This window comes from Drosophila bipectinata, chromosome 4 (assembly GCF_030179905.1).
Source record: "Drosophila bipectinata strain 14024-0381.07 chromosome 4, DbipHiC1v2, whole genome shotgun sequence".
In the NCBI taxonomy this organism is placed as follows: domain Eukaryota; kingdom Metazoa; phylum Arthropoda; class Insecta; order Diptera; family Drosophilidae; genus Drosophila; species Drosophila bipectinata.
In genome coordinates, this window is record NC_091740.1 from 13844481 (window position 1) to 13867118 (window position 22638).

Below are 22638 nucleotides of genomic sequence, written 5' to 3' on the forward strand. Positions count from 1 at the left end.
GTTCCAGCTTTCTATCTTCAAAAACACGAAAGTTGGGTCATTTCCGATCGTTCAGTTATATGGCAGCTATAGGATATAGTCGGCCGATCCTTACGAAATTTGGCATGTCGTATTAGTTTGCCAAAAATTAAAAAATTAAAAAATTGCCAATTCATAACAATACAAAATATAAAAAATGTCTCAAACTTCTATTTTCAGGAACACCAAAGTGTTTTTTTTCGCGGTCTTTCAGAATTTTGATATGGCTTGTGCATCAATAAGAGCATCAGCTAGCATTCCTGTATTCATCATAAAGAAGCTTAGAGGCCCAGACGACCGAGGGGCGCTCGAGAAACGATTTGTTAGTACATATTAAGCTATTTGAAATTTAAGCTAAGAGGAGTTAGTAAGGAAATTTAAAATTCTATATTTTAAGTTAGAGGGACAGGAAAGAGATTTAATAGAGTAGAGACCATTGTAGTTCAAACATAATACCCTAAAAGGGTCATGCAGTGCATATATCGAACTACAACGGCTAAGGAACAGAGGACTAAAGTTTTGAGTCCTTCTATTAGGAATGTTAAATTTTAAACGTGTTAGTAAATGCTGGCTATCTACATCCCCGTTATTAAGGTTATGCAGAAAAACTACACCGATCATTGTCCTACGATTTGTTAAGCTAGGTAAGTTTATAAGTAAAAGTATGCTACTGTAGGATGGAAGCTGAAGATTTGGATCCCAGTATAGTCCTCTAAGTGCGAACATTCTATGCGGTCCTTATGTACTCCATATTGGGGACTCCAGGCACATGAACCATACTCCAGTATAGGACGGACCAAGGAAATAAATAATGTTTTGGTTATATAGGGGTCATTAAATTCTTTTGACCACCTTTTGATAAAACCAAGGACTCCTTTAGCCTTATTAACCATTAAGGAAATATGGTCGGAAAATTTAAGTTTGATGTGTAATAGGATGCCGAGATCATTAACCTGGGTTAATTTTTCTAAGGCAATCCCATTAATAGAATAAGTAGCTTGCAGAGGGCAAGAACGATAAAAAGACATATGTTTGCATTTTGATCCATTAAGTATTAGATCATTAGCCAAACACCATTTTTGAAAGTTATCAAGGTCAGACTGAAGACTGCATTGGGCAGAGATGGATTTGTACTGAAGACAAAGCTTTACATCATCTGCATACATAAGAACTAGAGAGTTCGTTAAAGCAGGGGGCAAGTCGTTTATAAAAAGCGTAAATAATAACGGGCCAAGATGACTTCCTTGAGGGACGCCGGATGTAGCACGGACCAGACGGGACTGTATGTTTTTAAATAAGACTCTTTGTGTCCTTCCATCTAAATAGCTGGAGATCCACGTCAAGAGGTCTTTAGGAAAACCCAGCATATTCAGTTTACTCAACAAGAGTGAGTGGTTAACTGAATCAAATGCTTTGCTGAAGTCTGTGTAAATTACATCGGTTTGATATCCCTTACAAAAGCCATCTATGACAAAGGATGTCAACTCCAATAAGTTTGTGGTGGTGGAGCGACGCTTAATAAAGCCATGCTGACAAGGAGTGATAATCGAAGAGCAAAGGTGTTGCAAATGAGGGGTAATTAATTTTTCAAATAACTTTGGAATTGCCGACAACTTAGAGATGCCTCTGTAGTTGGCAGCATCGGACTTTTTACTTTTTTTATGTAGGGGAATTATAAATGATTCCTTCCACTTAAGGGGAAAAATCGAGGTTTCCAAAGATAAGTTGAAAAGTCTTAGAAGAGGTTTGCACAGAGCCCTGGCGCAGTATTTTAGCACACAGCCTGGTACTCCGTCGGGGCCTGGCGAATAAATGGGTTTTACCCTTAAAAGACCAGATAATAAGTTATTCTCAGAAAAAGACGGACAGAAAATAAGATTTGCTGCTTGAATGTTATATGCATAAGGCTGATTAGTCAATTTAGGAGAAGAATAAGTTGTTTGAAAAAATTCTGCGAATAGATCGGCAATGGCCTGATCCGAAGTCGCAGAGGAATTTTCAAACGTAAGCAGAGGTGAAAAAGATACGTGTTTACGCTTAGTGTTTACAAAATTATAAAACTGCTTTGGATCCTGAGTAAATTGAATCCGGCAGCGGTCAATATAATTCCTATAACATTCAGCGTTATGCACGGTAAAAATCGATCGAGCTAGTAGGTATCTTGAGAAATCAACACTACTGCAGGTTTTTTTATATTTAAGTAAAAGCTTATTTTTTTTATTTTTTAGGTTAGTGAGGCACCTTGTATACCAAGGAGGATTTGTTGAAGCGGACGGATGTTTCCAAGGCACACATGAGTCAAAAAATTTATTTAAAGTAAAATAAAATTTTTCTAAAGTGACATTAAGATCAGTGCACGCCAGAATATCAGACCAGTCAAATGTATCGATAAGGCTATTAAGTTTCTGAAAATCAGCTTTACGGAAACAGCGAATCTTATTTACCACGCTCGGAGATATCTGATCGATACCAGGAGTGGTTTCGATTGAGACCTCCAGCGTGGGGTGATATGGATCCTCTGTGGTTGAAAGGGGAAAAGCTCTGGAGAGAGCAGTACCATCAGGATCAGATACAAAGTCTAAGAGCCGACCTAGCGAATTTCTAACATGATTGATCTGACCTAGGGACATGTTAAACATGCCCGCGGTGAAGTCATGGTAAGTTATAAGTGACAAAGATGGTGAGTTATCGACGTTGGACCACTTTAATTCTGGGATATTAAAGTCGCCCACCGCTACGAGTTGGTCACGATCCGTCATAAGATTAGAGACGTATCGAATAGCGGACAAATGCTGCCAATATGTGGGCGGTTCAGAAATAGGAGGTATATATGAACATGTAATGTATAAAGCTTTCACGGACATAGTGATTTTAACGCAAATAAATTCTATGTCACCAAACTCTTGGGATTTCACCTCTTCAGAAGCAAAAGTAGAGTCTACCGAAATGAGGACTCCACCTCCTCTTCGCTGAGATCGATCCCGTCTAAAAGTGGTGTACTTACTTGGAAAAACTTCGGAGCTAAAGATCTCCGGATTTAACCAAGTTTCTGTAAATGCTATTATATGGGATGCAAAGAAAGAACTATCAGAATATAGCTTGGGGAGTTTGCTACGTAGCCCCCTAGTATTCTGATAGGTAAGAGTTAGTGGGGAAACTAGTTTTTTGGGTTAGTGGCCAAAGAAGAGGTGGAGGGTTGGTCAGTGGTTCCGATATTGGGAAGTCTCACTTCCACTGGTTTATTAACTTTTTTTTTCACGGAACTAGGCTAATGTTCTTGGACGAAAAGATTCTCTGGCCAAAAACTGGGAGAACAAATCGTCTTGAACATCAGCGCGGGCACACGAATCTTGAAAGAAGACGTGCGCCTTGTATAATTATATTTAAATTTAGCTATGTTCTCCACCTTTATATCGGCTTTAGTTTTGACTTTGATATAAGCCGAGATATCAATCTCTGAAGTATCAGGGGCAAGCCGAGAAACAAATATATGTTTCGATGGAGGAATCACCTTTAAGGGTTTTGGTGTCGCAGGTACGAGAACTGCAGCATCAGTCGGTGCCGGTGGTCCGGACTGTGGAATACCAATTCTTACGCTTAGGGGACTCATTTAGCAGCTAAAGGCCACTAAATTGAGTGTCAAGCGCACAGAGCTGTTCATTGATTTTACGAAAACCAGTGATCAGCTCTTTAAATCCATTTTTGGTCTGCCTCATGAACGACCTCATTACGCCTTGCACAGCACGACAATTTTCACAACAATAATGAATACCAGACCTACGGGAAATGGCATCCGAAACTGATGCAGTGAAATCGGCACACTTGGCTGTTTTAGGCTTTAAGATTGTTAAGATTCACAAGATTTAATTCACAAAGTATGTAAACACCGGTTTACCAATATTTGTCATAAACGCAGTGCGCACAAAAAAACACGACCGTTCGCTTGAAAGAAAGAGAGGGAAGTGACCCAACTTTCGTGTTTTTGAAGATAGAAAGCTGGAACTTGGTACAGATTATATTTTTTGTCAGTTTATCCGACCTACCAACTTTGGTATTTTTGAAGAAAGAAGTTTGGGACTTATTTTAAATTTTGTATTACTATAAATTGGGTTATATTATCATATTCTCATAAGGATCGGCCAACTATATTCAATGTTTGCGATATATATCCGGTTTTAACTGCAAGGGTATATCAACTTCGGCTCCGGTCGAAGTTAGCTTTCCTTTCTTGTTTTTCTCTAAAGAACAGTCAATTAATCCCAATTTACTCAAGCCAAATAAACTTATGTATTGGAATATACTTATTTTCGATGGACTTTTTAAATTTAATTACATATTCTTATAAGATTCCATAAAATCATGTTATTATTATTATATATTCTGTTAGTTCTTCAAATGACTTATAGATTAAAAAAAACTTCAACGGATTCGGTTTGTTGAAAGTATACCTTTTTAATAAAAATTCATCTACATAAGGTCTGCGAAATAATTCACCTTATCACCGTATAAAGTTGTTATTAAAACAAAATTCTCTATGATTTTAAAATAAGTTTAATTTTAATTTTTAATTTACAAAATAACCTAATCAGATTCATTTGTTTATATTTAAAAAAATTATAAGAACATTTTCTTAAAAATAATGTAATTTATTTTAGAACGAAATAAATGAACTGATCGAATTAGAATAATGTTAATAGAAGTAGGTTTTGTTTGTTTTATTATCTTTATAACCCTCTAATACCCAAGAGTGCCTCAAGGCACTTATTATATAATTTGTATTATCTAAAAAATGAAACAACTTTTAATAATTTGAATTATATTTGTCAGTTTACAATAAAATTGTGAACTTATGAGTGGAAGCTTTCATAGCTCTCCGAAGCTTTAAAACGGTACTTTTTCTGTGTTTTTTACATGCATCATGCATTCGCGTGCAAAAATTGCTGTGAGATGCGTAGTGTGTTTATGTTAATTAATAAAAGTTAAATAACTTCAAAGCAGCCAAATAAAAATTATTTTTCTTGAAGGTAAGATATTATATTATCCAAATCAAGTTGTATATAAGCAATTTTATACAACAAGTGCGTTGCAGCGGTGAAATTGTGATAAGTGCCTTGAGGCACTGTTGGGACACCACGCGACCTTTTACAAACACCGCTTTTTTCACAATTGCATGCAATTTTTGTGTTTGTTTCTGTTTATTAAATGGTTTCTCATTGAAGACAAACCGAAATGGCAGGTCGAATGCGTAGACGGTTTAAATTATCCGAGTTGACCGATGAACAGTTGCTGGATTTGTTCAATGATGTTGAAACGGACGAGGAACTCTTGGGTAATTCTAGTGATGACGATGAAGACAGCTTGGATTTAGTAGAATCACTTAACGCGGCATTAGAGGACGCCGAAACTATTTCATTTATAGACAATAGCGGAGATATTGTCAAGGAAAACGTACAGCAGCTAGAAAATACCCAAAATCCTGTAAAAGAGACCTCGTTCACCACTGCCGACAATTGAATATTCAGTGTGTACATCTGAGCCTTCTTCTGGTGGTTTTAATTGTGCCGGTAAGAAATCTAAATCATAAAGTGGTACTAAAATAAGTAATTAATTTATGAACAGGTGTTGAATTAATAAACAAGGTGCCAACTAAGGTAACATGGAGGCAGCAGTCGATGCAGTTACATGTCAACGACATAGCTTTTCGGGGAGATTCTTCACTCCCAGATAGTATAAAGGAACTTGCAACACCTTTGCAGATTTTCTGTTACTTCTTCGATTCACAGATTATGAATATGATTGTTGAAGAAACCATTCGGTCAGCACTAACGAAAAACATAAACAATCAATTCAAATTCAGCATTGACGATGCCCATCACTACATTGGAATTTTAATTTACATGTCAATTTATCGATACTCGAATATAAAAAGCTACTGGGGTATAAATGCATTAGGACCTATAAAACACACCATGTCGCGAAACAAGTTTGAGGAAATCAAAAAATACTTTTCACTGCGGGATGAGAGCAAGCGAATCCAGAAAGGTGAGCCAGGATACGATTCACTGTATCGCACGCGTACGTTTTTAGATCACCTTAACCAGAGGTTTGACTCCGTGCCAAAGCAAGCACGACTCTGCGTCGATGAACAAATGTGCAGCACAAAAATGAGACACCACCTTCGGCAGTATATGCCTAATAAGCCGCATAAGTGGGGTATTAAGCTGTTTGTGTTGTGCGACTCATTTGGTTATGCCTACCGGTTTGAAATTTATAGTGGTGCAGGTGACAACGTTATCTTGCCTGCTCATCCAGATCTTGGACCGTCGGCAAACATTGTTGTACGCCTGACAAAAACGGTAGAAAGTTTCAAAAACTACATCATTTATTTTGACAACTTTTACACTTCTTTACCGTTGATGGTTTATCTGCGTGCTAAAGGGATATATAGCCTAGGAACAGTGCGTGTTAATCGCATTCCAAATTGCAAGCTTCCGAATGACATTTCGATCAGGAAACAGCCGAGAGGTTTTTCGACTGAGTATGTCGGTTCGTCATTTGGCATCGATATAACAAATGTGTTATGGAAAGACAATAAAGCCGTTTGCTTGCTATCAACTTATGTTGGTATTAAGCCATTTTTGAAATTAAATACAAATGAAGGAATAGCAAAGATAGCTCGTTATGACAAGAAATCTAAAAGACATATTGAGGTTGATTGTCCCCAAATTATTCGGGAATATAATGCCCACATGGACGGTGTTGACCTCATTGATGGGCTTATGGGTCGTTATCATATTCGAGCAAAAACACAAGATGCAATGACAAGAATTTTTTACCATTTGGTTGATATGGCAGCAACAAATGCGTATGTTTTATACAGGCGCATTAAAAAAGAAAACAAGAGCACAGACAAGTTGTTGGAGCTTCCGGAGTTTCGGGAATCAATTGCTGCTGGCTTAGTGGCATATCAATGCAAGCGTAAACGCGGTCGCACATTCCGTGATTATGATTGAAAATTTCCGTCACCATCATCCCAGCGAATTGCACAACCAGGTTGGACCATGCAATCCCCATCCACACCGAGATCTTCAAAGCCATCGCTCACAGTTGGTGAAAAATCAAAGCATCCAGTTTCAGATGTACGGTTTGATGAAGTCAACCATTTTCCTGTTTGGATGAGTCGAGACAGTGGCAAAAGATGGTGCAAGCACTGCAAGAAATCCCAAACACAATAAAGGTGCACAAAATGTAATTTGCACTTGTGCTGTACGGCAAATAAAAATTGTTTCTTTGAGTACCATAATCAAAAATTAGAATAAAATCATGTACGAAAAAATTTACTTAAAGCCCCAAGAGTGCCTTGAGGCACTTATTTACCTTTGTTCGATTTACAGGTAAACTAAGACTAGTACAAACTTCTTGAGGTCATATTTGAAATTAAAAGCTATATTTTATCCCAAAAAAAATTACCCAACTTATTTCTTTTAATATTTCTACAATTGGGGCCTAGAGGGATAAGCTAAATATGTCTTCCATTATGATTAACAACCTTTAATATGCGGTCTGGCATTGAATTCACCAAATTTTTAAGAAGTAATCCATACATTTTGTCATATTCAGCTACAATAGCTTCCTTTAAATCCTTTAAAGAGCCAAATTGCCGCCCATGCGCATAAACCTTGCTGGACAGGATTCCGCAAAGGTTTCCGATCGGGCTTAGATCAGGACTTTTAGGAGGCCAGCGCAAAACTGGAATATTTCTTTCTTCAAAAAACTTTTTGTGTATTTTGAAACATGGATGGCAGCATTATCCTGCTGAAATGTCCAAGAATTCCCGAAAAATTTTTCACCAAAATTATAAGAGCATCGTCAAGGAGCTCCAGATATTTTTCGGACTCTTTCCTGCAAATCCAAGCTACCCATACCATAAGAGAACCACCTTAAAAATTGCGCGACACATTAACTTGCTTGGGGGTCCTGATATCGCGATAATAATATTGATAGCCATCTGGACCATCCAAATTAAATTTTTTTTCGTCGCTAAAAACAATATTTTTCCATTCCTGGTCTTAAAATTTAAGCCTCTCTGCAAATTGCATGCGGGAAGTTTTGTGTCGTGGGAGAAGTTGGCATTTGACACTTTTTTTTCATATGAAATGAACGGATCTGCTCGTAAAATTTTTTGGACTCGACGCTTTGAAACTGGAAGGGTTAGTTCTTGGCAAATTTCAGCAGCGCTCAAGTTTTCTTCAACCGCCAAATATTTTATTCGCCGTTTAGTGCGATCTTGCACAAGGGGTGGGCGCCCTGAACGTGGCTTTTTACCATAATTAACAGGATCTTTTAGAAACTTTTGAGTTGTGAAAAAACTTCTTTCCATTTTCGATGCGATTTTACGCAAAGATATCCCAGTTTCACGATATGCCAATATTCTGACTCGCTCTTCATCCGAAAGATATTTTTGTTTAGGCATTGTTACTAAAATAAACGAAAACTTAGATTACAGAAACTAATTTGTCATCAGATCTTACTTGTTTTATTTATTTTTCAATCAAAAAGTAACTTTTACAGACTTTTTACAGCTACAGACTTGACTGGTTAGACACAACGACGAAAACTGATATGATCAGCTCAATTAATTATTTCGTTGTGTACACCAAGTTGCCACAGAGCTTCCAAAAAAAAACAAACGGTTGATAGTCAAATTTTATGTTTACCTTTCAGTTCTTGGAAAAAAATTTGTTGAACAAAATAATGCAAAAAAAAATTGAAAAATTTATCTATAAAACTTTTATACAACGATATTTAAACAAATTCACAAAGGTGAATTATTATTATTATTAATTAATAAAAATTAATTAATCGTATTCCTAAACAAATATAAAATGAATGATTAAATATTTAAATATAAACAAGTAAAAATATTTTTGTTTTCATTACTCATTACTTAATAATTACTTTCATTTAGGGATGTCGGAAATATATCAAAATATCAATATATCGATATATTTTCTTTTAAAAAAATATTATTATCGGAATATTTTTTGGGCAAAAATAGTCGATAATAATATTTTTGAGTTGGTATTTCCGATATTTTATGTTTGGTCACTCTTAAGCCAGAAATTGGCATTAAGTTATCTTATTACGCCTGGAAGTACGGTTCCATCTGAACGGTTGGCTTCTGCCATTAAATGTATTGTCTGTGACTCCCGTAGTCGAATGACAGACCAGCATATAACCGAAAGAGTTTTTTTTAAATCATTGAAGAAAGATTTGTTTTGTAATTAAGAGTAATTAGGAGCATTTAATAAGATAATTAGGTAATTAGCATTATTTAGTACATATTCCATAAATTAATTAAGTTTTAAAAAACTTTTTTTTTTATATTAAGTTTTTTTATAATTAAATTTGAATACAATGACCTTAATAATTTTGTTATTTTTTATTTCAAATAACGTAAATAAAAGTTGCTTGAGAGTGGGTATAAATATTTGTTGTTTTTTAAATTCACTTTTTAAATAAAAAATAGCTCTTATTTGCAGTTCATGGCGGATGAAAACACATATTAAAACCTTTTTTAAATTTACAAATAACCTTTTTTCAATTTTAGCTGACCATAAAAAATATCAAAAATACTCGATATATCGATTTTTTTATGTGATATTTCTTAATATTATCGATTGATATTTTTTTCACTGCAAATATCATCAATACGATATTTTTTTAAAAACCAACAACCCTACTTTCATTACTCATTACTTAATAATGAATACGCCAAGTTTCTTAGGGTAGCAAGCCTGAAAAATTACAAAAATCAAAAATTGTGTGCTGGCTTCAAAACGAAATCGCACGGAAACATGCGCCCGTGTATGTAAATGTGTAAATACGCATACATACAACAATCGATCTAAGCGCAGACCAACCTTATTCATTGGGCTTCTTTCATTGACTGAAAAACAGAAAACTTTCAATGACAATATAAGCGTAAGAAAGAGAGAAAGATTCTCTCTGGGGGCCTGCTGATGCCCGCTTGTCGCAAGAAATTTCGTCACCTTTTTTTGTCGTATGAAATGAGTAGTGTAGTCCAGTGGTGGGAAAACTCTCATTGTTCATAGCACGCGTGCCGCAGGGCTTCCGGCACACTGACAGTGTGAGCACGCTCGAATTTTTTTAGAAACTTTCTCATTTGCTCTTCTTATACTTTGAATTTAGAACCAACCAGAATACAACCAGAAAAAATGTTATACATGTGTGCGTTTTGCCTTCCACAGGTCTAGTCTATATGTTGGTGCTTGTATTCTACAAATACCGGGTATACAAAAATTTTTTAAAATACAATTTCTTCCCTTAGGTGTACCGCGAAAACTGTGGGTGATGGAACCTATCTTTGTTCTGGACTTTGGTCCAGAGGGGAGCCTAAAGTTTATGGAGCAGGTGATACTATGCTTGGAGATTTTTTGCTGTCGGATGTGTAAATTCAAACCGATTTATCTAATTATATTTCATTGGGATGGGTCTCGCGAGTCTAATTTTACTTTCACGAGGGGGAACTTTCACGAACTTACTTCGGTAAGTTTCATGAAATTAAATGTGCTGTATGCGTAAAAAGCATACGTGTCACGGGCCAATGTCACAGGCCCAATCGGGCCAAGACTGCAAAAGGTATTTTTAATCCTAAATCTAAATTAATTTACATACCAAGATTAAGTACGGCAAGCGTATTTGTGCATTTCCATTCCCTCTCTGTTGTCGACTTGGAATCATTTATAACCAAGGGCACCCAGCCACCAAATACATACATTTTGTTAGCGATCATCGTCGAGCTATGCAAAGAACGTGGTAATGGTGGCTGTCCAAGTGTTCGTGGTTTGGACCATGTCATGGAATCTAAAAAAATTTTGGAAAATTTTTTATTGCCGAAAGTGAATATTTTTGATTAGATAGATAAGAAAAACAATGTATTTTGATTTTATTAGTTATACCCTTGCAAGGGTTATTATAATTTTATTCAACAGTGTGCAACGCACTGAAGCAGTCATCTCCGAATTCACTGGGCCTTGAACTCTCCTCGTTCCCTCCCGACACTTCAAGATACAGCCATTCGTTCTCCAGCAATGACCGCCCCTTCTTGAGCTTTGACGCCGTATCTCCAACTCAAGGGGAACTGCTCCAAAAAAATCTTTCATTGCTTCTGTAGAGACAGTGCGACACACAGGCATACTCCCCAACAATATGACACGCTGCACACTGCAAATTTTCGCACTGCCAGCAACAGACGATACTATCTCGCTCTACTTGTTCCGCAAGCAAAAATAAGTCACTTTACATAGTGCGGACCGCTCTCCTGATGAGGCACCCTTCATTACTCAAAACTCGGCGCAATTTCCCAACCGCACCCACCAACTGGTTCTTAATACTGGCAAGGTATAGTGTGAAGAATAACCGTTCCTAAACGGTCAAGCCCAGCTACTTCACTTGTTTCACATACCTTATGCTGGAGTCGTCAAGCCTTAACATACCTCTAAGTGTCTTTCACAATTTTCCCCTCCCGGAAGCCAAACTGCCTATCAGACATTGACTCCCCACACTCTCCTGCAGCCGTTCCACCAGCGCTCGCTCCAGAACTTTTGCAAGTTTCCACGCACTTGGAAGGACCCCCTCACTCACACACTTTGCATACAATTCATACAAGTGATCCGGAATCGCCTTCCAGACACTTGTACAAATATCCGCTATTAACCCATCCATGTCAGGAGCTTTCCTCCGCCCTAGTTCGGACAACAAGCATTCCACACAGTCCTTCCAGGTTGTAAGCACTTGGCCTCCTACCTGTAGGGCACACACCCCTGTGTCCCTATTCTTGTCACACTCTCGCAGAATTTTGTAAACATGACCCCAGGGATTGTGCTCATATGTTAGCATCTTCATTTAATAGGCTTTGAACCTAACTTATTGTTTTATTATTTGTTAAAAAATCAAACATTTTTTCAAAAACCAAACAATTATAAAACTACTTTTATTTACACAATCTTGCGGCCAATCGCGGTCAAAAGCAACACGATGGACTGGCGAGACCCCCCGTACTCTGCCCTTAAATCCCAGCTTAATAGCGCCGAAAAAAAGGTACTATACATTCCAGCCCAAGAAAGTTGTAACTACAACCTACATAGTTGTAGTTAAGAGAATCCACCACTCCACCGACTTAGACGATATCAAGGAGGACTTCCGGCGTCAAGGACATGCAGTCCGTGATGTGCACAATGCCATAGGGCACATCTCTAAAAATCCGCTACCTATATTTTTTCTTAATCTAGAGCCGTCTAGCAACCACAAAGAGGTTTTTAGTGTGAATAAAGTCTGCCACTCTGTGGTCACGGTGGAACCCCCACGCTGCCAAGGATTTGGTCATAGCCAGCGATATTGCAAGTTGCAGCATCGCTGTGTCGAATGATGTGAAGAACACAGCCCAAGCGAGTGCAGGAAGAATCAAAAAGGAGCGGCAAAATGCGTGCACTGGCACGGACATCATCCTGCCTTCTACAAAGGCTGCCCGGCATATAAGAATGTTGGCCAAGGCCAACATGGCCCCTAAAGATCCAGACACATTCCCCTCTGACTGGAAAAAGGCGAAGGTCATCTTCATTCCGAAGCCAGGAAAGCCTCAAGCTGATCTTGCCTCATACAGGCCGATAAGCTTAATATCAGTACTATCCAAGTTACTTGAGAGAGTATTTCTACGCAGATTTCAGACTGTATTAGACAAGGCTGTCTTGATTCCAGACCATCAATTTGGTTTCAGGCGTTGTCACGCCACCCCGGAGCAATGCCACAGGATTGTACAAAAGATTCTAAACAGCCTGGAGGAGAAGAAATATTGTTGCGCAGTTTTCCTTGACGTCAAGCAGGCATTTGACAGGGTCTGGCATCCAGGACTACTAATGAAAATAAAAAGGAGCGTACCCCATGAGCATTACGCCTTCCTCAAGTCATATTTGAATGACAGGTCATTTAGGCCCATAGGCCCATTAAAGCAGGTGTCCCGCAGGGCAGTTTTGTTGGTCCAATACTCTACACACTATACACAGCAGATATGCCTGTTATAGATGAAGGAGGTTTGCTAGCCGCAACATATGCAGACGACACAACTTTCCTAGTCTCGGCAAGCATGTCCGCCCAAACTACATTTACCTTAAGGCGTCTGAAATGGAGGACCCATCTACTGGGCAAACGAATGCAAGTACAGGAAAAGCTGCGACACCTTTACTAGTTGATTGGACAAAGTCAACCCTGAAGCTGAGGGTAAAACTACTAATATATAAGTCAATAGTAAAGCCAGTTTGGTCGTATGGTATCCAACTGTGGGGCACAGCGAGTCCAAGCAATATGAAAGTCATTCATTCTGGCACAGAACAGAGCTCTCAGGACGCTGTCTGGGGCTCATCCTTACTATGACAATTTGACTATTCATGCTCAACTGGGCATCCCTACAGGCAGCGCTGAAGTTAGAAGATTCGCCGCTAAATACAAGGACAAGCTAACACGACATCACACATGTACCACCAATTTGCTGGACAGCAGCACCACCACCAGAAGACTCAAGAGGAAATATCCACTGGATTTAATAAATTTACTAAATGAACTTTTTAGATTCATGAATTGTATTTATCAAACTCCTATTGTCAAGGTTCACTTAAAAAATGTGATTATTGTATTAATAACTGTTCCTAACTGAGGACAGATTGTAAATAAAACTTTCAAATCTTATAAAAAAAAAAAAACAAGAAAGGAAAGCTAACTTCGGGCGGAGCCGAAGTTGATATACCCTTGCAGTTGAAACTGGATATATGTCGCAAACATCGGATATAGTTGGCCGATCCTTATGAAATTTGGTAGGTTGGATGAACTGACCAAAAATCTGTATATAGAATAGAATCTGTACCAAGTTCCAGCTTTCTATCTTCAAAAACACGAAAGTTGGGTCATTTCCGATCGTTCAGTTATATGGCAGCTATAGGCCGATCCTTATGAAATTTGGCATGTCGTAATGTTTTGCCAAAAATAGCACTCATGTCAAATTTGAACTCTCTAACTCTAAAAACACCAAAGTTATACCATTTCCGATCAATCAGTTATATGGCAGCTATAGGATATAGTCGGCCGATCCGGGACGTTCCGACTTATATACTGCGTGCAAAGAAAAGAAGGGTGTGTGCAAAGTTTCAAGACGATAGCTTTAAAACTGAGAGACTAGTTCGCGTCGAAACGGACGACAGACAGACAGACAGACGGACATGCTCATATCAACTTAGGAGGTGATCCTGATCAAGAATATATATACTTTATAGGGTCGGAGATGTCTCCTTCACTGCGTTGCACACTTTTGGACAAAATTATAATACCCTCTGCAAGGGTATAAAAATTAAAACTCGTTTGTCCGAGTATGTAACTTATCTTTAAGCTGGGCCAAGCATTCCGCATCGGACCTTCTGGCCTTTCGAGCCCATCTTTTCCGCAGAGATCGGAGGAACCGTTGCTGGGTCTTCAAATCAAGTGTCCACCACTTAACACGCTTACAAGTCACCTGCTACACATACAACTTGCTCATCCATATTCATAGCACAGAAGGCACCCACGACGCAGGACCAACTCTCCCGCACCTTGGTACGGGGGACCGGCACCGGGGCTATTGGTGGTCCGGCCTGCGCAGCGTCGACGTGGTTCGACGGTCCAGGCATCGTGGGCATGGTGAGCCTAGTCTCCAACTCGGCCACCCGAAGCAATGAGGCCACTACCAGCTCGTCGCACCGGTTCATCGCTGCCGATACGACCTTTATCTCCGCGTTGATGGGGGCGCTGCGAACGGCACGTGCTAGCACGGCTATCTTTACTGCCGGAGCGGCTTCGGTAGTTCTTCCTACCTCGCGGTAGGCGGTTTTTAAACAGCCTTTTCAAAAAGTTCTGTTTACGCGCCAATAGTGCAGTGTTAGTTAAAAACAGTTCTAGTGTTGTTTTCTAACTCTTTTAGTGTTGATTAGTGTTTAGGGTTCTTTAGTGTCTTGGCAGCCCCGCCACAAATTAATACAACTGTTTTTTTTTTGACGAATTGGCAACGTCAACGCGTTGGGTCTCGTCAAATTCGATAGAAACTTTTTATAGCCGTAGGGTATACTCGCAGGGTACAAGGGTTTATTGTAGTCGTGTGGATAAATGTAACATAGAGAAAGAATTTATTATATATATATAGGATATAGTCGGCCGATCCCGGCCGTTCCGACTTATATACTGCGTGCAAAGGATAGAAGGGTGTGTGCAAAGTTTGCAAAGTTTAAATAATATAAAGAAATTTGTTTGAAAGAGTCGGAATTTTTTTTTTTAAATTTCTATAGTTAATACTAAAATGGCTTAACACATGAAGTTTCATCCACCTGCTTTCACTTAATGCGAAGCAATTACAATTAAGGTGTTACGCCACCCTGACCGCGTGGAAACGGGACGGTTTTTCAGGAATTTCTTGTGACTAAACTAGTTGAGATAGGATTTTTCCACTTTTATTTCTATTCAATACAACTAATGAGCTTTATAAATTCTAAAAAAAACTTGTTTTCAATGCAAAATGGCGGAGATATGAACATCGGCAATCATCGGTTTCTCCGGAGTGCTCCTTGATGGTGGGCATGATTCACGTGTCAATTTTCATAGGAAACAAGTAAACAAAATTTTTTTTTTAAAAGTGATAAATTTGAAACAGAGTGACGTAGCCGTTTAAGAAAAAAAAAAAATTACGCAAATGAGAGCACTTCAAAAATTGACTCAATTTTTTGGACCACAAATTTCGTACTAAAAATTGCATAAAAAAATGTCTATCCATTGGATCGAAAAAATCCTACGTTACTCTATGGAAAATCTATGTAAGAAGATGTGTTTAAATTTTCAAGTCAATCGGTTGAACAGTTTTTGCGTTATCATGCCCACCGTCTTGAAAAAAATGGTTTCGAGAAAAACGCAAAAGAAGAAAAAGAAGTGTCTTAGGTGCCCTCCTGCCGCGCCGACTTCAAATGAACATAACTTCCATAATTATCAAGATATTGTCTTCGGGGACGTCAAGAATATAATCTTTTAAATTAGGTAAAAATTGAAATTTTTTGAAAATTTCAGGGTGGCGTAACCCCTTAAATTATGTTTTGGGTCGCGAACGTACGATTAGAACATAGATAAGGATCAAAATAAAAATTAAGAGGTAATTGAACATTTTTTCGCTATCTTTGAATTTTTCTCGTCTAATTAGATTGTTATTTAGAGATTAAGTACAAAAAAAACAAACACATCATATGTTTTCCTTGAGAAAAAAAATGTCTATTATTTTGCCAAACACAGCACTCATGTAAAATCCGAACTCTCTAACTCTTAAAAGTTTTAAGAGTTAAAAAAGTTATAAAGTGATTTAAGTTAAAACACCAAAGTTATACCATTTCCGATCAATCAGTTATATGACAGCTATAGGATATAGTCGACCGATCCCGACCATTACGACTTATATACTAGAAAGGAAAATCGGTTTCTGACCCTCTAGCTCTGCTAAATGAAAACGACAACCCTTTGTTAACCAACTAAATAAAATAATAACTAATCATAAAAAAATCGAATTTACTGGATACGCAGAAGACTTCACATTAACTTACAAGCTAGGAAAAATACAAAACAGGCTCAACTTAGACCCACTTCTAAACGACATAAATCAATGGTCCAAGTCATAATCAAAAAATCAATGGTGCTAAACTCTCGCGTATCGCTTTCAACCAGCAAGTGCAGACACTTGCATATCTGAAGAAATAAAACTGCTGCCTCACACTGCAATCCAACAACACCGACCTACAGAATGTCACTTCCCTCAAAATAGTTTGAATTAAAGCAGTGGGGAGCAGAACTAACACATGTTTAAAATTTGTGTGTGTGCGTAGCAGAGAAAAACAATGAGAGCAGAGAATTCACTGAGCGAAAAAAACGTATTTTTTTATTTCATTTTTCGTTAATTCAAAAGTTGGAATGGGCACTAAAATTGAGTATTTTATTTTAAAAAAGCTTTGCTAGCAACATTTCTTAAGGGGAGGGTAAGGTCAAATCATGCGAAAAAAGCCATGTTTTTGTGATTTTTTTCCTGACGACACAGTTAAAATTTATTTATTCAACCCACGGTATATTAAAGTATGACATTAGAAGAATGTTTTATCAAATTTTTACAAAAAAATATTTAAAAATATGGCAATGGTAGCAATTGTCCGGACGTGTCGCCAAAAAAAGTTGAATTGCGGTGCCCCTCATAACTCGGTGCTGGATCATTTGTAATCAAAAAATGAAAATTCATTCGTTAGATAATAGTTCGCCCCAGGTAACGCTGTAAAGGTTTTTTGAAAATTGCAATTTTTTAATTTTTTCGAAGACTTTGAAGTGAAAAACTCAATTTTTTGGGAAAAAATCGGTTAATTTTTCATTGCAAAATCAAAACTATGAACAAAAAAAAAAAAAAACTCGACAGCGTTACCTCGTAAAATATGTACAGAAATAGTGTTTAAAATTTCAAAAGGATCGGTGCAGTAGTTTTGAAGTTATGAGGGGCACCGACTTTGAAAACGTGAGTTGTGGGAAAAACGCTTTAAAGTTTTAAACACAAAAAAATCCAGTGTAAAACGTTAATAAGCAACTTCGTCAATAACTAATAACTTCGTCAATTTTGCTTTAATTGACTTGAAATTTTGACACAATATTCTTCAGATATTATGCATTCAATTTAAAAAATAAAAAAAAAATGGAAAAAAAAAATATTTAATACCTTACCCTCCCCTTAAACAAATGAAAAACTACGCTTCATTATCTATATTCTCCATGAAAAAAAATTTTTCCAACCCAATTTCTGAAAAAATTTTCCTCAGTGGAAAAATTTTGATTTTTAAGCCTAGTACTGAGTTGACGAAAATCCGCTCTTCAAAATCTGACAGCTGTCAAACTCCATATAAAAAAAACGGTATAAAAAAAAAAGAAGAAGAATTTTTGGTCTTCTAAATTTTTCGGGTACTGAGTTGAGAAAAATTTTAGGTCTTCGATTGAATGGCGTTGCCGGATCAAAAAAAATAAACAGCTGATTTTGGGTCTTGAAATAAATCATTTTATTTATTTGAAGAGCTAAAACATGGAGGGAAAATTTGAAAGAAAAAAATTGTCCGACCGAAAAATTTTCGGCGTGCGAGGATAAATTGAAATTAATTAGTGCGGTCAGGGCGAAGCCCATAATATAGGATTTGACCCGCAAGGAGCATTTTAATTCCATAAAATGGCATTGAAATGATTTGTGATTGATTTTTATTTTGATTTTGACACAGTTTTCTATTTCCTAATCAGCTTCTTAGGGGCGAAATACATAAACAAAACACCAAAATCCAATTGATTTGAATTCATATTTGTTTATTGTTATTTTGTTTACAAACAACAGCTGTTCAGTATTACCTTATTTCTTAATTTTGTTGGTCACACTAGCTCGGTAGCCGAATAAAGTGCAATTTCACAAGCGGAATTTCAAGAGCGGATTTTCGTCAACTCAGTACTAGGCTTAAAGCATAGTACTGAGTTGACGAAAATCCGCTGTCCAACGAGTGACAGCTGTCAAACTCCATATAAAAAAAACGGTGTAAAAAAGGAAAGAAGAAGAAATTTTTGCCTTCTGGATTTTGCGGGTACTGAGTTGACGAAAATTTTTGTTATCGATTTTAATGGTGTTGCCGGATCAAAAAAAAAAAAACAGCTGCTCTCGGGGTGTTAAAATAAATATTACAATTTATTTTTATAGGTGTGACATGGAGGGTCAATTGACCAAACAAAAAAATAGTCGGCCCGAAACATTTTCGACGCGCCAGGACAAATTAAAATGAATTTCTGCGGTCAAGACGAAGCCCATAATATGAGATTTGACCCACAAGGGGCATTTTTTTTTTTTTTTTTTTTGTATTAAGTTACTTTCATCCAGGAAATTGGGGAAGATTTATTTGGCCGTCCCGAAGGGGCATTTTAATGCCATAAAATGGCATTGAAATGATTTGTGATTGATTTGGATTTTGATTTTGACCCAGTTTTCTATTTCTTAATCAGCTCCTTAGCGGCGAAATACATAAACAAAACACCAACATCCAATCGTTTTGAATTCATTTTTGCTTATTTGTTTTTTGTTTACAAACAACAGCTGTTCAGTATTACCTTATTTCTTCATTGTTTTGGTCACACTACCTCGGCAGCCGAATAAAGTGCAAAATCGCTATCAGAATTTCAACAGCGGATTTTCGTCAACTCAGTACTATGCTTTAGTTTGGGCTGTCAAATGAATCAAAATGAGAGAGCTTCCAAAAAAAATTTGAGAGTGATCGCACTGTCAGTGTGCCGGCAGCGCTGCGGCAGAATTTCCTACCCTATACTCGCGTGCTATGTAAAATGAGAGTTTGCCCACCACTGAATTAAAGTAACCAAAATCTACAAATGTAGAAAACCTCACTCTAGAACTAGCCAAAAAAAAACGTAATCAAATGTCTATCTTATACGTGGTCAAATCCATCATGTCTAAAATCGACTACGGGTTACACATATATGGAAATACGCCTAAAACCACACTAAGAAAGGTAAAACAATTTACCACTCAGCAATAAGAATCGCTTTCAACGCAAACGAAATTTGCAATATGCACCACCTTTAGGCTTTATAAGAGATCGGAAAAATCAAAAGCTAAAGTTTCTGCACCACCTCCATAGGAGAAATTTTAAAGATTAAAAAAAAAAAAAGTCCTGCTACTATGGGTCCCTGGACACTGCGTGATCATAGGAAACGAATTCTCGGATATAACGGAAAAAATTTCTCAACCAAACAAAATTAACCACGAATTAAGCAGACTCAATTAAATTCACTCGATTAAGACTAGGCCACACCAACGTAACCCACAGCCACTTAATCAATAAAACACCATCACACAGTGATGCGGCTTGTATGGGGAGAGCGGCCAAAAATACTTCTAGTTGAGGTAGGGACTGGAAACTTGGCACAAAATAATACAACCTACCAAATTTTACAAGGATCAGCCGACTATATCCTATAGCTGCCATATAAATGTTTGATCGGAAATGACCCAACTTTTGTGCTTTTTAAGATAGATCGTTTTTTTTTTTTTTTGTAATAGCAGGGTAACTTTTATTTAAAACTGTCCATTACGGACAACCATTAAATGTTATCATAAACAAAGCGGAGCAAGCATATGACTATTTAGATATTGATTGAGCTGTTTACGTTGCAAATATTCCAAAAATCACCCAACAAAATGGGTAGTTCAATTGTGGAGGAAAACGGCGACAATTAGTCATTATACCCTTGCAGAGGGTATTATAATTTTGTCCAAAAGTGTGCAACGCAGTGAAGGAGACATCTTCGACCCTATAAAGTATGTATATTCTTGATCAGGATCACCTCCTGAGTTGATATGAGCATGTCCGTCTGTCTGTCCGTTTGTCTGTTTCTACGCAAACTAGTCTCTCAGTTTTAAAGCTATCGACTTGAAACTTTGCACACACCCTTCTTTCCTTTGCACGCAGTATATAAGTCGGAATCGGCCGACTATATCCTATAGCAGCCATATAACTGATTGATCGGAAATGGTATAACTTCGGTCTTTTTGAAGATAGAAAGCTGGAACAGATTACAGATTATATTTTTGGTCAGTTTATCCGACCTACCGAGTTTCATAACGATCGGCCGACTATATCTTATAGCTGCCATATAACTGAACGCACGATATAACTTCGTGCGGAGCCGAAGTTGATATACCCTTGCAGTTAAATCCTGCAGTTATCACAAACATAGGATATAGTTGGCCGATCTTTATGAGAATATCATAATATAACCAATTAATAAAAAATAAAGCTAAAACAAAGTACCAAGCTTCTATCTTCAAAAATACCAAAGTTGGTACTTTTACCAAATACCATTTCCGATCGTTCAGTTATATGACAGCTATAGGATATAATCGGCCGATCCTTATAAAATTTGGCACGGCCAAAAATTATGTTGCTAAAAAAAAAAAAAAAAAAAAAAAAAAAAAAAAAAAAAAATAGCACTCATGCAAAACAACCAGGTTACAGCATTTCCAATCAATCAGTTATATGGCGTGGACAGACTGACATGGTCATATAAACTCACGAGGTGATCCGGATCAAAAATGAATATACTTTATAGGATCGGAGATGTCTCCTTCACTGCGTTGCACACTTTTGACCAAAATTATAATACCCTCTGCAAGGGGTACTCTCACTCACCAACAAGCTCGACGAAAAAAGTTGACCGTTTTGGGCCCTGATGTTCCTTCTATGTACTTTATAATCTTTGCTCTAATTTAAAAATTGGTCTTAGTATAATCTTTTTTAATTTATGCCATGAAAGGGGCGTGGCAAAATTCTAAGCTTAGATTAATTTGACGGCAACATAAACGCGAGTTGCTGATAATATTTGGTAGGTTTAGCTTAGGTCTAAAAATGCAACACACTTAGACACAATAACAGCTTAAAAAAAATGGAAAAAGTTAGCCTTGTTGTGTCTAAGTGAAAATGTCAAAAATGCATAGAAACAGACGTACATGCTTACATTTTTTCGACACGTCACCCTGATTAAGAATACATATATATATTTTACAGCGGATTTCGTAACTACATTTCCCGCAAAACTATAATCAATTTTTCTTTCTTTTATTACACCCCCTAGACAATTACTCCATAGGTAATAAGGGCTAATTATGAGTAAAAATATTTACCAGTATCAAGCAGCCACAAATCGCCTAATCGGCATCCACTCATTCCGCCATAAATTAAAAGATTAAGTTTTCCAGTATTCTTGCAAGAAAAGGAAATACCAGTGTGAGACTCTCGTGGTGGTGGACTATCGCCATATGTTTTAGGCACTATCCACTTCCCATTGTGACTGTGTACTCCTCTAGTATCCAATATATACAAATCATTTAAATACCTGTTAAAAATGTAGAAAGGAATAATGAAAAAGAGAGGAAAGCAAACTTCGGGACGAGCCGAAGTTAATATACCATTGCAGTTAAAAGCGGATATGTATCGCAAACTTCGGATATAGTTGGCCGATCCTAATGAGAATATTAAAATATAATCAATTTATTACAATACAAAAACTAAAAATAGGTCCCAAGCTTTTTTCTTCAAAAACACCAAAGTTGGTATTTTTACCATACACCATTTCCGATCGTTCAGTTATATGGCTGCTTTAGGATATTGTCGGCAAACTAAATATAGTCAGTTCCGAAGTTTCAGTTTTCTATCTTCTAAAACACGAAAGTTTGGTTCATTCATCAAAATCCGAACTCTCTAAATGTAAAAACACCAAAGTTATAAGATTTCCGATCAATCAATTATATGACAAGGATATGGACGGCCGATTCCGACTTATATACTGCGAGAAAATAAAATGCTGTGTGAAATGTTTGAAGTCGATAGCTTCGAAACTGAGGGACTAATTTTCCTAGAAACAGACAGACAGACGGGAATGCTCAAATAAACTCAGGAGGTGATTCTGATCAAG

General features: G+C 37.3%; 1 protein-coding gene across 8 annotated transcripts in view; it reads right to left on the minus strand.

Annotated features, from left to right (window-relative positions):
- Hcf (Host cell factor) overlaps positions 1-22638 on the minus strand; it is a 124460-nt gene that overhangs the window by 98779 nt on the left and 3043 nt on the right. For all 8 annotated transcript variants that reach the window (XM_070282473.1, XM_043213368.2, XM_043213370.1 and 5 more), the window contains 2 exons: positions 21848-22059; positions 10717-10905 (listed from right to left, as the gene is read on the minus strand). In XM_070282473.1, the coding sequence (XP_070138574.1) occupies positions 10717-10905; positions 21848-22059 (401 nt within the window). The remainder of the gene's footprint in view (positions 1-10716; positions 10906-21847; positions 22060-22638) is intronic.